Source organism: Podarcis melisellensis (assembly GCF_964234715.1).
Source record: "Podarcis melisellensis genome assembly, chromosome: 14".
Taxonomy (NCBI): Eukaryota; Metazoa; Chordata; class Lepidosauria; order Squamata; family Lacertidae; genus Podarcis; species Podarcis melisellensis.
The window spans coordinates 29,539,643-29,553,535 of record NC_138546.1 but is presented as its reverse complement, the minus strand read 5'-3'; the positions used below and the strand labels follow the sequence as shown (position 1 = coordinate 29,553,535).

General features: G+C 43.7%; 1 protein-coding gene across 7 annotated transcripts in view; it reads right to left on the bottom strand.

The window, feature by feature from the left end:
• Positions 1-4,541: 4,541 nt before the first annotated feature.
• Positions 4,542-13,893, bottom strand: part of MCTP2 (multiple C2 and transmembrane domain containing 2) — a 120,828-nt gene continuing 111,476 nt past the window's right edge. For all 7 annotated transcript variants that reach the window (XM_081888500.1, XM_081888501.1, XM_081888505.1 and 4 more), the window contains 3 exons: positions 11,965-12,074; positions 10,854-10,951; positions 4,542-8,229 (listed from right to left, as the gene is read on the bottom strand). In XM_081888500.1, coding sequence (XP_081744626.1) covers positions 8,161-8,229; positions 10,854-10,951; positions 11,965-12,074 — 277 coding nt within the window. In that variant the 3' untranslated portion in view covers positions 4,542-8,160. The remainder of the gene's footprint in view (positions 8,230-10,853; positions 10,952-11,964; positions 12,075-13,893) is intronic.

The window sequence follows — 13,893 nt, the reverse complement described above, 5'->3', positions numbered from 1 at the left end:
ATTATGTTAGGGATGGGGGACTGCAACCATGTTGCTGTAACTGGATTTCTCAGTGGCTTTTTATACCATCCACCATGGACTGGTGCTGCGTGATGGGAATTGATGGCGCTGTGCTCCAGGGCTTCCACTCCTACCAGCAGGGGCACTATCTAGAGGGGGGCCGAGGGGCCAGATCCCCCCCCATATTTTCATGAAGGGGGCTGGGTCCCTCCCCCAAAATTCTGTGGCAATCCTCAAAAGGATTTGCCAGGACGAAGCATCTTTGCCTTGCTGCATCACTCTGACAATCCCCAGAGCGATTCCCCGAAAGGCACGCTGGTGATCTCTGCAGGGGATTTGCAGGGTGAAGCATCTTCGCCCCGCATGTCCCTTTCACAAGATAAGGTGGATCGCACTGGGTGGGTGGGGGATGGTGGGCCGAGTAGGCCTGGCTGGACCTGGGGGTGCATCGCGTGTGTGACATCATGCATGTGCAACGCGTGCCCCCCCAAATGTTGGGTGCAACTCAGTGTGCCTAGCAGCAAGACCATTCACAGCGAGTGGCATTGGGTGCCTGCCTGCTAGATTTCTGACATTTGCACTCTGGAGTACCATCTTTGCCCCCAAGCCCACATTCCCTGCCTGTTTGTGCTCCTGTCTCAGTGATGTCTACGCTGGCATGACCATGTCCACAGAATGGAAGATGGCAGGATCCCCAAGGCCATGCTCTACAGGGAGATGGCTTCAGGAACCAGACCTACTGACAGACCAACTCTGCATGATAAAAGATGTCTGCAATCGTGACAGGAGGGCTGGCAACATCAACCACGCTATGTGGGAATCCCTTGCAGAGAACCACAGTGCCTGGATAATAATAATAAAAAGGTAAAGGACCCCTGGGTGCTTAGGTCCAGTCAAAGATGACTATGGGGTTGCAGCGCTCATCTCACTTTCAGGCTGAGGGAGCCAGCGTTCGTCCACATACAGCTTTCCGGGTCATATGGCCAGCTTCTGGTGCAATGGGACACCATGATGGAAATCAGAGCACACAGAAATGCCATTTACCTTCCCACCACAGCGGTACCTATTTATCTACTTGCACTGGTGTGCTTTCAAACTGCTAAGTTGGCAGGAGCTGAGATAGAGCAACAGAACTCACCCCATCGTGCGGATTCAAACCGATATTCAGGTCAGGTAAGTGACCAGAGGAGGAATGACCACTGGGAGAAGTGCAGAGAGACTGGGAACTGTGGTGCAACTGTAGCCATACAGCCAGACGCCTTCATCTGCAACAAAACATGTCTCTCCAGGGGTGCAAACTTGAATATAATATTGGGGGGGCAGGTAAGGCCTGCCCCATATAATCATTCACAAAGCATGGCGCACGCGCACCCACGCACCCACCCACACACACACACACCATTTGAATGCCAATGACCATTAACTTGGGGGGGGGGGCTTCAACTATTTTATTGGGCAAGGGTGTCTCTCCCATATTGGTCTGTACAGCCACAGCAGGTGATGTAACCTTCCAATAGTTTGACTTGACCTCAGCAGGCAGACATATGCCAAGAAGAAGAAGAAGAAGAAGAAGAAGAAGAAGAAGAAGAAGAAGAAGAAGAAGAAGAAGAAGAAGAAGAAGTTGTTGTTGTTGAAGTAATTGGGAGTGCACATTAGATTTGGAGCAAAGTGTTGCCAGTATGCTGATGACACTCAACCCAACTTCTCTGTAGCAAGCATTTGATGATGATGAATTAAATTTCTCTAGTGCCCTCCATCCACAGATGATTTTTGCAATAATTAATAGGATTGTGCTGCTATTTTCCCCTTTACTTTATGGTTTTTGTGGCTTTATGATGTTGTTATGTATTTTTGTACTGCCATGGAATGAGTTGATAGGTAAGATATAAATTAATAAATATGAATAAATTAATATAAATAGACCACAACTACCTATTGGGTGTATAAGGGATAAGGTGGTCTCTCAGGTAACCTGGCCTTATATGTTAGTACTAACACCTTGAACTTGTTCCAGTAGCAGATTGGCAGCCTTTGCAAATCCTACAAGCTGGATGCCATGTGGGGGTATTATTATTATTATTAAAATTTGTATACCGCTGTATACCCCCAGGTCTCAGGGCGGTTACAACATAAAACCACAATATAAAAACACAAAGTACATAATCAAAATAAAAACAAAAACAACCCCCAATAACCTCCCCCTTCTCCAACACATTTTAAATGGACATTAGATGTCAATCAGCTAAAGGCCTGGTTAAAAAGGAAAAATTTTCCCTGGTGCCTAAAGATGCATAATGAAGGCGCCCGGTGAACCTCCCTGCGGAGAACATTCCACAAACTGGGAGCCACTGCAGAAAAGGTGTGTTCTGCAGATATGGTAGATGGGATTGTAAACAAGGCTGATTAGAGGAGCTTCTGAGGGGAGGCTGGGACAAAGGAAGGAGGTGGAGCTTTGAATGACTGGGGCTGTGGTAGGCATGGTTTGGCAGAGTGGGAATTATGGCATCTTCAATTTTAGGAGACAGCAGCCACCACTGTTGACTTTATAATCTACTCACATCTTTTTTCACTGGACTGCACTTCGCCCCATCCTGGGCAAGAAAATGCCCAGGGCCTAGGATATCATAGGCAAAAAATCACTACCAAAAACTAAAGGTGAGGATTTTTTCCCCCCCTAAAGGACCATTGAAAATGGATAAACAATTAAAAATGTATTGAAAGTAGAAAGTGGGGGGGAAGAAAAAGAGAAATAATTTCTAATTAATTCTAGTGCCCTGCGCAACCCCAGTCTATTTGTAATCCTACAGGGAACATCTTTATTGATCTGGGGGACGTTGCTGCAGACTTCTGATGCTTATCTCAGCATAAAAATAGGCTCTCGTGATGAGCAGTGATTTAATTACATGACAATCACCGTTAACAGTGCATGGCGAAGACCCCCTCCCCCCCAAAAAAAAAAATATGCAGAGGAAGACTGGCAGTGATAAATGTGAGCCGATGGCTTTGACTTTCAGTAAAGTCATCCACTGCCAGGAATGGTAGAAAACCAAACCCCCTCCCTTCTTCCTTTTCCACCTCACTCACCCCGCCCCCCAGTCTTTTCTGTTTCTTAGAAAGCAGCTTGCTCTGTTTGAGATGTGCCCAAGGGATCTTAAGACATATTGGTGGGTGGGATAAGAGAGAGAAAGTGGAAGAAGGGGAGAGGATTATGATCAAAGCAAGGCTTAAACCATATGACAGTTGAACTTGCCACTGTGTGATGCCTCTGAGGACATTGCTGTTTCGTTGCACAGGTGCTCTTTGGGAAAATTTGCTGAAAAAAATGTTTCCCGCAGTTCAGCACATTTTAAAAGTGTGCCTGGAGAGCTGACCAAATTTAGGCTTCTCAAATTTTTTCAACTGGGATGTCACCATCATACTTCTCACAGCATAGCCTTCCAAACCATGATAAGCAAATTTAGCAGTAGCCATTCAAATTTCAGCTGAACTCCATAGATATTTCTTTCTGCTTTTTCAGATTTTCACCGCTTCTGTTTCATTACCTTTCCTTCAATGTTGTCAGCTGCATGTTATGCGATAGCACAATGCATCATGGGATTTGTAGACCTGGTTGTTGCCATTCTTATCACTGGCTGCATAGTTGTACAAATATATCCATAGTATGGCATGGTGCTTGCAGTATTTATCTCTGCACAACATTATGGGATTTGAAGAGATGCCAAAATACCAACATTTTCACATCAAAGCTTTGCAAGGACACAGATATCGCAAGAATATATGATCGTCACGAAAAGATGAAGAAAAAAACCATTGTGTTGCAGGTGGAACACTCCACTGATTTGTCAAAAAAAATTGGCAGACTTTTAATATGGATGCCACAGTTTTTGAGCAGGATTCAGAAGTACTGAACTGCAATAGAAATCCACACAAATTGCCAATGGCAATTCTTTCAAATACGTGAAGAATTATCACCATGGCTAGGTCTTCCTTTGTTGGAAGTTTCCGTGCAACTCATCTTTTATAAGACGGGTATGCATGGTTTAAGACTGATAAGAGTTAGGGACCTCCACATTCTTGGACTATCCCTGTCTATTTAACCCACCAGTTTACTTCTCTGTCTCCTTGATGTTTAGACTGGCATGTCTTAGGTTACATCCTGTTTGCAACTCCCTCGTCCTCATGCTGCTTTGGGATTTTTCAAAATGAATTTTCTTTTCTTAAAAAACAAATAAACACTGCCCTTCAATTTATGCCCCCCAGTCTGACAAAGCCCATATTTCCCCATGCATATTCTCTCTATGAGGATTATTACATTTGTTTTACCATCACATTACATTTCAGTAGCCTTCTCCGTTCGCTTCAGTGGAATACAAATGGAGAACGGTCCTCTACTGAAGTCAATGGGTAAGCCATACATATTCTGCTTCTCCCCCATAAGGCACTACTGGATCAGATTGCAAATGAACACAGCTATAGAGGCAAACACACAAATACACACATATTGGCTGGATTTGGATGAAATAAAACCCTTAACTCATGCAAAAAGAAGAAGATGACCCTTTACTTTGAAATAAAATATATTCCACGTTGATATTTATTGTGCCATCAAAATGTTTTCTGTATATAAAAAAAGGAATCTCCCATAAACCAAACCCACAGAAAGCTGCTCAAAGTAACTGGATACATCTGATGGAAAGCAAGTAGATCCAACATCAAGTGATCTGGTATGAATTTTCATGGCATGCATTATGCATGTGGGTCTAGGAATAACAAATAGATATCAAGACCCAGGATATTTCTATCCAAGGCAAAAATGTTCTCAGATATGGATTTGGAGACCTGCTTTCTTTGTAACATGCCCCACAGCTTTCAGTGAACCAGTCTTGGATCAGCTGAAGGAATTCAATCATCCTCTGCTAAGAAACTTTCCAGAGTTGTCCTCATCCCAGTGTGATGTTTCTTCACCTGCTTCACTCTGCTGCTTCACAGGAACTTAAGGATGTAAGAATTGGCTTGCAGGATCATAGAAAGACCCATTTAGACCAGTATTCTAAAGCTAGTCAAGAAGAAACCCACTTTGGAATCTCACATATTGGGCATAAAGGATATTACATTCCACACTGGCCGTCTCATGTAAAGGTAAAGGGACCCCTGACCGTTAGGCCCAGTCAAGAATGACTCTGGGGTTGTGGCACTCATTTCACTTTACTGGCTGAGGGAGCCGGCGTACAGCTTCCAGGTCATGTGGCCAGCATGACTAAGCCACTTCTGGCGAACCAGAGCAGCACACGGAAACGCCGTTTACCTTCCCGCTGGAGCGGTACCTATTTATCTACTTGCGCTGGTGTTCTTTTGAACTACTAGGATGGCAGGAGCTGGGACCGAGCAATGGGAGCTCACCCTATCATGGAGATTCGAACCGCCGACCTTCTGATCAGCAAGCCCTAGGCTCAATGGTTTAACCCACAGCGCCACCCACATCCCGCCATCTCATGTAGGAATGCATAAATCTGTCAATCCTGGTTTTCTTGCTTTAACCATCTTATATTCTGCTTTCCACATTTCAGCAGCAATTTGCAATTTTAAAAAACCCTTATTCACCAGTGTTTCTCCTAATATATACACATACACATTTTTCTATGCAGCTTTGACAAATATACACATGTTCCCAAACAATCTTCCCCAGTATAAGGCATTTTTGTATATTATTTTCATTAATATATGCACTCGTATGCCCACCTTCCCCTAATATATGCATTTTTGTATTCAGAGAAATGCAAATTCTGAAAGCTGCCTGTGTTTCAGTATGTATATTGTTTTAGAAAGTGCACATTAGGTAGGTTCACCCTTAATTGCAAACGGAATCCATTCCACCCCCATCCCCACCAGAGTTCTTTGTTTTTAAAGAATAACTTTTTAAAAAGTTATGTTCCCTCTTGCCTTTCCTCTTGAAGGATAAGGCTTGCATGGGAACTGAATCATTATAGCCTTTTCATATACAAAGCAAGAATTATGCCTCTAGATTTGCCTTCCTCAACCACACTCCTCAAGTGTTGTTGTTGTTTAATCGTTTAGTCGTGTCCGACTCTTCGTGATCCCATGGACCAGAGCACACCAGGCACTCCTGTCTTCCACTGCCTCCCGTAGTTTGGTCAAACTCATGCTGGTAGCTTCGAGAACACTGTCCAACCATCTCGTCCTCTGTCGTCCCCTTCTCCTTGTGCCCTCCATCTTTCCCAAGATCAGGGTTTTTCCAGGGAGTCTTCTCTTCTCATGAGGTGGCCAAAGTATTGGAGCCTCCGCTTCACGATCTGTCCTTCCAGAGAGCACTCAGGGCTGATTTCCTTAAGAATGGAGAGGTTTGATCTTCTTGCAGTCCATAGGACTCTCAAGAGTCTCCTTCAGCACACACTGCTCATTTACTGGACTACAACTCCCATTGTCCCTGGGCAATTCTAGCAGGGGTTGTAGTCTAACAACATCTGGGACCCAGCCTAGAGTGGAAAAGGCTGCTCTTGGGAACCAGCAATTGGGAACCTTCAGCCTATGAGCCTAATTAAACCCAGCTGGGGGTCCTAATTCACCCACAATGCTTTTTTCTCCAACCATGGTCCCCTGTCTTACACCTAATGTCTTATGATCAGGTTTTGGTCAGGTAAAAACAAAAACTCCCTACCAAAAACAGGGCTTGGAAGCACTGCTGATCCACTGACTGCCAGTGGTTGCAAAGCCCTGTGCCTTTACCCACATGATTTGAAGACAAACTGCGTAGGCAAAGGAAGTAGGGTTTGCAGTCTAATCAGTGGTCCTTACAGAGCTCTGCCAATCAGCTGGTCATCAGTGCCTTTGCCCATGCAGCTTGACAATGGAAGCACTTCACCCAACATCATGGTGATTGGCAGGTTCTGCAGCCCTGCCCACGTGTCAAAATGATCTGCGGGTGTCGAGTGACCTGAGAATCCAGCCCACTAGCTGGAAAAGTTTCACCGTCTCCACTCTTGACCAATGTGTGGCATCAAAGGAATAACTAAAATACATTCAGGGGATTCGATGAACACACACAACTCTGGATTCCACAACCGTGTTCTCTTCTCTTCTGCTTTTCAGGCATAATTTCCCCTGTTTGCAAGACAGACTAGAACTCAAAAGTCACTTCAGTCCTCTAATTGCGACTAGCAATATATAATGCAACACAACCACCATCCAGATTGCACATTTTTAAAATAGCTCATTAAAAAAAAAAATCACAGGCATTTTTGTTATAGCATTTCCTTTGGTGTGATGCAAATCAATGCATATAAGGTTATAAAAAATACTTTGCATATGTAGTGTTGGCAAGTCTTTAGATTAAGGTGTGGCGGGAAGGGACAAAGAGTTTGATAAGATGGAATTTTAGAAGGTAAAATCAGAAATCCATAGGGTCCAGAGAAGATTTGCTTCTGGTATTCCTGTTGAGTGGCTGATTGAAGGAAGTCTGTTGCCAGCAAAAGACTCCTCCCAAGAACAGCAGCAGGTACAAACAGTTTAAAATGAATAAACATCAGCAGCAACTGCTGGGTGAGAAAAAATCAAGACTGCTACAGCACTAAGCAATTTCTCGTAATTATGATAGAACAATTTATCAAACTGTACATTGCTTAAAGCCGAAGTTGGGCACCAAAGACTCACTAATTGAGAGTTGAATACCATCTACACACTGTCATTTGGCCTAACAATGACTCTTTTCTTCTGTCTCGATGCCAATCTGCTGGATATGTTTTAAAAAGTAAAATAACCCAGAACATTTCATATCAGATTTGTTGATCTGCTGTGCGAAGCAAAAAGAGAAGGATTGTTTTTCTATGATACAAAAATCAGAGGAAGTCCCTTGTATGGTTTCTACTCCAAAATCCACACTGAAAGCCATTCCAAGTTCTACAGTTCTCATTTGGTTCTTACAGGGGCATATCAATGTGCTTGGGGAAAGAGTCAGATACACAGGATATATCTATATATGTTGATGCATGTCTTGCAGATGAAACATCTTGGACACAAGGCAGGGACCACAGCACTGGACTGATCAGGAGAGGGCAGGAGAGGGTACCCTGCGTGTACATTTGCAACGGAGTGTGTCTGTCTATGTGTGTGTGCACGCACATGACGCATTCCAAGCTTCATATCCTACAGAGCACTCCGTTTCTTCCTAATGGGACTAGAGCCACTGTATGGTTTCAATTCAGCACGTTGCACCTGTAAAAACAAACAGACGTCACGTTTGCAACAAGGTAACCCAAGCTCACTACGCTGTGCATTAATGGCTCCCCAAGGAAAAGCCGAGGGAAAAACTAAGGAAGGTTCAAAAGTAATGAATCATTTTCTAAACACAGTAACATGGGGGATTAATTGCAGGAAGGATTTGAAAAGTCATGCATCATTTCTTGAAAACCAAAATATTAAAACCAGATTTTTTTTTCCTAATGAGATGCAACTGAGCGGGAGGCGGGGAGAGGGGTCTTCCACCTGACTTTGGCATTTGGCAGAAAGGCCTCATTCCATTTTATTTTTAGTTCTCTTTCATGGAGTTTGATAAAGGAATGGGACCCCCTCCCACCATGTCATGTGGCAAGTGTGTAATTCTTTCAGAATTTGGAGCACATAGTGTCTACATTTGTTTACAATACTCAACATAGTGTCTACAATTATCATTTCTTATTTGCTTCCATCCATTATGGAGAAACAGCTGTATTCAGAGCAGTGCTAAGGGAAGTGTTCCATCAGCACAAGGAATTATTGCTGTGCAATGGAACTTTCTTCCCTTCTCCTTCCCCTGTATGCCCCCTAAATCTGTTCTGGGGTTCCCCCAACCCCCAGAGCAGATTTGGGGATGGTGCAGGGCAGACATGTGGGGGAGCAAAGTGGGATACATTAGTGCTAGTGATAATCTTGCACCCGCACAATGATTTGGTTGAATATCACTCTCAGGCATATTCAACAATAACATACTCAACAATAACAATAAAGGAAACCCAAAGCAAGATGTCTGAACAAAACCTTATTTCATTAAATGCAAGCCACAAGGTCACTAATGCAAGTTAGTTTTGGTTTGACACAGTAAAGCCAAACTTTATCTAAACTTGGATGTTCCCGGTCCTGTTGACCCTTTGTGACTGGACCTTCTTCACTCTGATTGATTGACTTGTGTACAGAATCTCTCTTTCAAAGCATACAATCATTCTCTTTAAATTTTGCATTTAATTAAGCAAATTAATTAATATACCGCCCTATACCTGGAGGTCTCACCTTGCAAAATGGTTGTTCCCAAACCCAGTTGGACCTGAGTCTTTGCATATTTAGCTTCATGAATTTCATGAAGTGGTCCTATGTGTACAAAACCTCCTCCAAAAATAAGTGTTTTGGCATTTAAATTAAAGTGTCATGAGACTCTCTGTCTTATGCTTCAGCGACAGACTTACACAGCTACTCATCTAGAATTTATCCAGGTCAAAACACAATAATGACATCTTCCTTTCTCCAGCTCCACACTTTTTTTAAAAAAAACAAATCGAAAACAGAACCACCACCGAATGTTGTGTTTGTGGAAGGATTAGGAAATGTATGCAACAAAGAACCACCCCAAAATGTTGTCTTGGTGCAAGGAATAGGAAATGTATGCAACAATTCTAGGTAACAACAACAACAATATGTCGCCCATCTGGCTGAGTTTCTCCAGCCACTTTGGGTGGCTCCCAACAGAGTATTAAAAACACGATTAAGCATCAAACATTAAAAACTTCCCTAAACAGGGCTGCCTTCAGATGTCTTCTAAAAGGTAGGCAATGGTAAACTGTCTGTCTCTGTTAGGGTGCTTCCAGATGACCTGTTTATTGAATATTCATTTTGATGTGTTGGTAGGGAGTTTAGATGTTGCTGCATCAGGGCAAAAGTTATCACACACTTGCCAGTGCATTTCCCCATCCTAATTGCAAGAAGTCCAAGCTTTTGGGGATATGGGTAGATAAAGGGGCCTGGAGGGCCACATTCGTCCCCTGGGTCTGAGGTTCACTGCCCCTGCTCAAAGGCCACCAAGGATAAGAGAAACCACTCAAGCAAAATTCATAAATGCAAAACCTGAAATGCAACCTAAACACAAAAACAGGAAAGCAACTTATTTCTGTATATAAATATTAATGCATGCCGCCAGTACAAATCCTGCATCTTCTACAAGAAAGAATTGGTGCAGACAGCAAGAGCAGAAAATACACTTAAGCTTAATGACTTTGTAGACTGGGCAGAAGCAAACAGAGATAAACTGGGATTCTGTCTGCCCAGAGGCTTTCCTCTAATGACTAGCCTGTTGGACCTTGATGCTTCTGGTCAAGAGCTGTTCGTCAAATGGCATAAAAGGATGTCAAGTTCACATGCCTTTTAAAACAAACCGGGAGCCAGAGACATTTTGCTGCTTAAAGCAGAACTTAAACAGCGTCTAAGGGTCAATACTGTTGTAAAGTCTTGCTGAACCATTCAGACACCAGTTCAGGGCTGCCCTGCCCATGACACAGAGTGAGGGAAGCGCTTCGAGCGTGGGAAGCCCAAACGAAATAATGTTAAATCAGAGCAAAGATGGCTGGGAGAAGTGGGTCTGTGACCGTTTTAGAAAGAGAGCACTTTGGGGGATACAATTCCTTTCCATTCGGGTTTTCATCCCTCCCTTTTCCTGTGTCCGCCTCCTCCTTTCCCTTCCCACCCTGGTTTATGGTTTCTTCAGATGCCTTATCTGCTCTAGCCCAAATGCCCCTTCCGTGTGTTCCTCCAGCGCTGCACCTGGTGGCTCTTTGGGCTGGTGTCTCTGTTGGACGCAGCCATTCATTACTTACCCTTTGAACATCAGATGGCACCCTGGAGAGGAAGTCGAGCAACTCATTATTGTCAATGGCGTAAGGGTTTCTAAGCTTCTTAGTAAATTTATTTATGCCTGCGAATGAAAACACCAACATAAAACATGGTTTTGTTTTGTTTTTGTTTTTGTTTTTTTAAAAAGGCGGTGATAAAACAGACACATCACACTATATAAAAGGCCTTACTTGCTCAGGCAGGAAAGGGAGGAGGAGTTTAACAAGAAAAAATTAGTGCGAAAATATGGACAAGCCAGACACGTGTTGCTGTCATGTGGAATCATTCACAAACATCTTTCCTTAAAGGAAGTGGTGGGAGGTTTATTACAAAGCAAGCCGGCTTGTCTCAGCAATGAAAAGTCCCATTGTTCAAAAAAAGAGGTGGGGGAGCAGAGAAGCAAGAATAGCCATCACTCAGAACTTAAGGGTGGCATTTCTGGCTACATTTTGGCCTTGGGGAGGGGATGACCCATTGCAAAATATACCAAGTTGTGAGTGTCCCCTTCCATTCTGCGCATTCTCATTAGGGAGAGTGACAATTTAAATTCATGGGCCATTTGTAATTGACAAGACTAGGGACGGGGGCAGGAATTCAGTTTGATTCACATTTTTAATGCAGACCTACCTAATTTGCAATGTCCAAAGCCATATATGAATGGAAATACAGTTATCCTTCAATATTCACACATACCAAATAAGGTATACAAAACCACATATATACAAGGCGAAATTGTACAAAACTGCATATTTCAGTGACAACATACAGAGCTACAATTTCCAGAGTGGTTTAACAAGCAGTCCCTCTTTCCATGGAACTCTGGGAAGAGTAGGTCTGTGAGGGGAATAAGGGCCTCCTACCAACTCACAGCGCCCGTACAAACTACAGCTCCCAGAGCTGAAGGGGGGGGGGGCAATGACTCTTCAGAGTGGTACCATAGTGCTTTATTTATTTATTTTTTATCATAATTTTTATTGAGTTTTCCATATTTCATTTCAGTTCAATACACATATTCGCAACTTATATTATTTGCTCAAAACGAGCTTTGACTTCCTTCCGTACCATAGTGCTTTAAATGTATGATGACCAACTTACCCCAGATTAAAACGATGTACCTTAGTGGTATGTAATACAGGGTGATCATGACTACTGCAAGGACTAAACAGGCCAGGCTAGAGAGGAAAGGAACTGTCCAATTGAATGTGCTGTGGAAAAACAGGGAAAATCAAGAAGAGAGAAGTTTGTTGCTTGGTGTTCACAGATATTTCACATTTTGCAAATGCAGCCATGACTCGAATGGTATTCCATTCAACAAGAGAATGCCACTGGAATGCACAAGTGAAGGCTACATGTTCTGACTTTCATTTCCTTGGAAACCAATGAGATATACAGCTGAATCGCACATGTTAGAGCTTTGCTCAATGACGTGCAGATGTGAACAGGCCACTACAGATAACAGCACCACATGCAGACTCAAGCACAAGGCCAGTTCACACATTTGGGCTAAATTTAGTTGTTATAGCTGCAGCTAAGGCAAGTCCCTGCTATCTCCAGGTATGGCCTAGTAAACAAGTATGTAGTAACACCTTCACTTTCCTAGGAAAAGTGGCATCTTCATGTGCACCTCCAATGTTATCTCTCCCCACCCCAAGCAGTCTAACTGTGTACTCATTAAAGCGTGAGCACTTTTGTATTCACACAACTCTGATGGAGATGACTTCTCCATTGTCTTCTGCAGGGACCAATCTATTACCAGTAGTGAAAACTGCTGCTAGGAGGGCAAACCCATCCCTTACAATGAATTTTCTTAGAGGAAGTGACCCTTTGTTTCCACCCCACAATAGCAGCTAAGTCAAAAAAGCACTGCTGGAAATTGAAGGAGACGCTGCTTCTAACAGTTTTCATGAGAGTTGCTTTGTTGTGTGGCACTTGGTCTGGGGGTAAAAGCACAATCAAGGGGGAACAGATAAATTTATGGAGCCATGATAGGAATATGCTAGCTTTAGTGTCATGGGACGGGGCTGCCTCTGAATACCAGTGGCTGGGAATTGCAAGAGGGGAGCTCTTGTGCTCAGGTTCTGTTTGTGAGCTTCCCACTGGGGCATCTGGTAGGCCACTGTGAGAACAAGATGCTGGACTATATGAGTTATTGGCCTGACCCAGTAGCCCTCCAGATACAGTTGGGGTCTAGCTCCCCTTAACCCCAGCCAGTATGGCCAACCATCAGTGATGATGGGAGTTGTAATTCAGCAACAGCTGGAGGGTCAAAGGTTCCCTGCTCCTGGTGCAGGGAGAGCCTGGTGATAGGTGTATCTTGGGAAGGGGGAATCTCCTAGGGATAGTCCCAAGAGCCAGACAGGGATGCAATGTAAACATCTTCAAAGCCTGATGCTGGTGCAATCAGATGTGCTGAAATGGAGGAGCACCAATTGAGTCATGAAGAACACTTTGTCTTTATTGATTTCTTTTTTTGTTTAAGGATGTATGGTGGGGGCCCTGAGAGGGAATAATGCCTCTCTCAGCTTCAATGAAGGCCTTACAATTTGAATTAAAGCAGGGGGTAAAGCGTACTTGCCCACAAACACATGGAAAATATTTTTAAGTCTGCCAACCCCAACAGAACAGAGCTATTTAAAGATCCCTTTGATAGGAAGGGTTATGCAGATGGAAGCGCTTATCCAAACCGTCATGACACTCGCTAAAACCACACTGGTGGACTTCTCCCCCTTCCTTCTCAGTCCCTAGCAACTTTAATATTGAGTTACAATGGGATTCCTGGAGGATTAGAGATGGCAGCCATATTAATGCCCCAGTGAGTTCTTAGGGATCATTGTAATCAAAATGAATATGGGTCACCCGGCGTCCCAAGCCTTCCTGCCATCCAGCTGCAAGGAGAACACAGCCCTCTGTTCACAGGCAAGGCCATCCCTTGGCCATTTCCCGCACAGCTGGGACAGATGTTGCAGAATAACAACACACATGGATCTGTTGCATTTTTAGACCCCACACGGCTGTTCTTTTAAA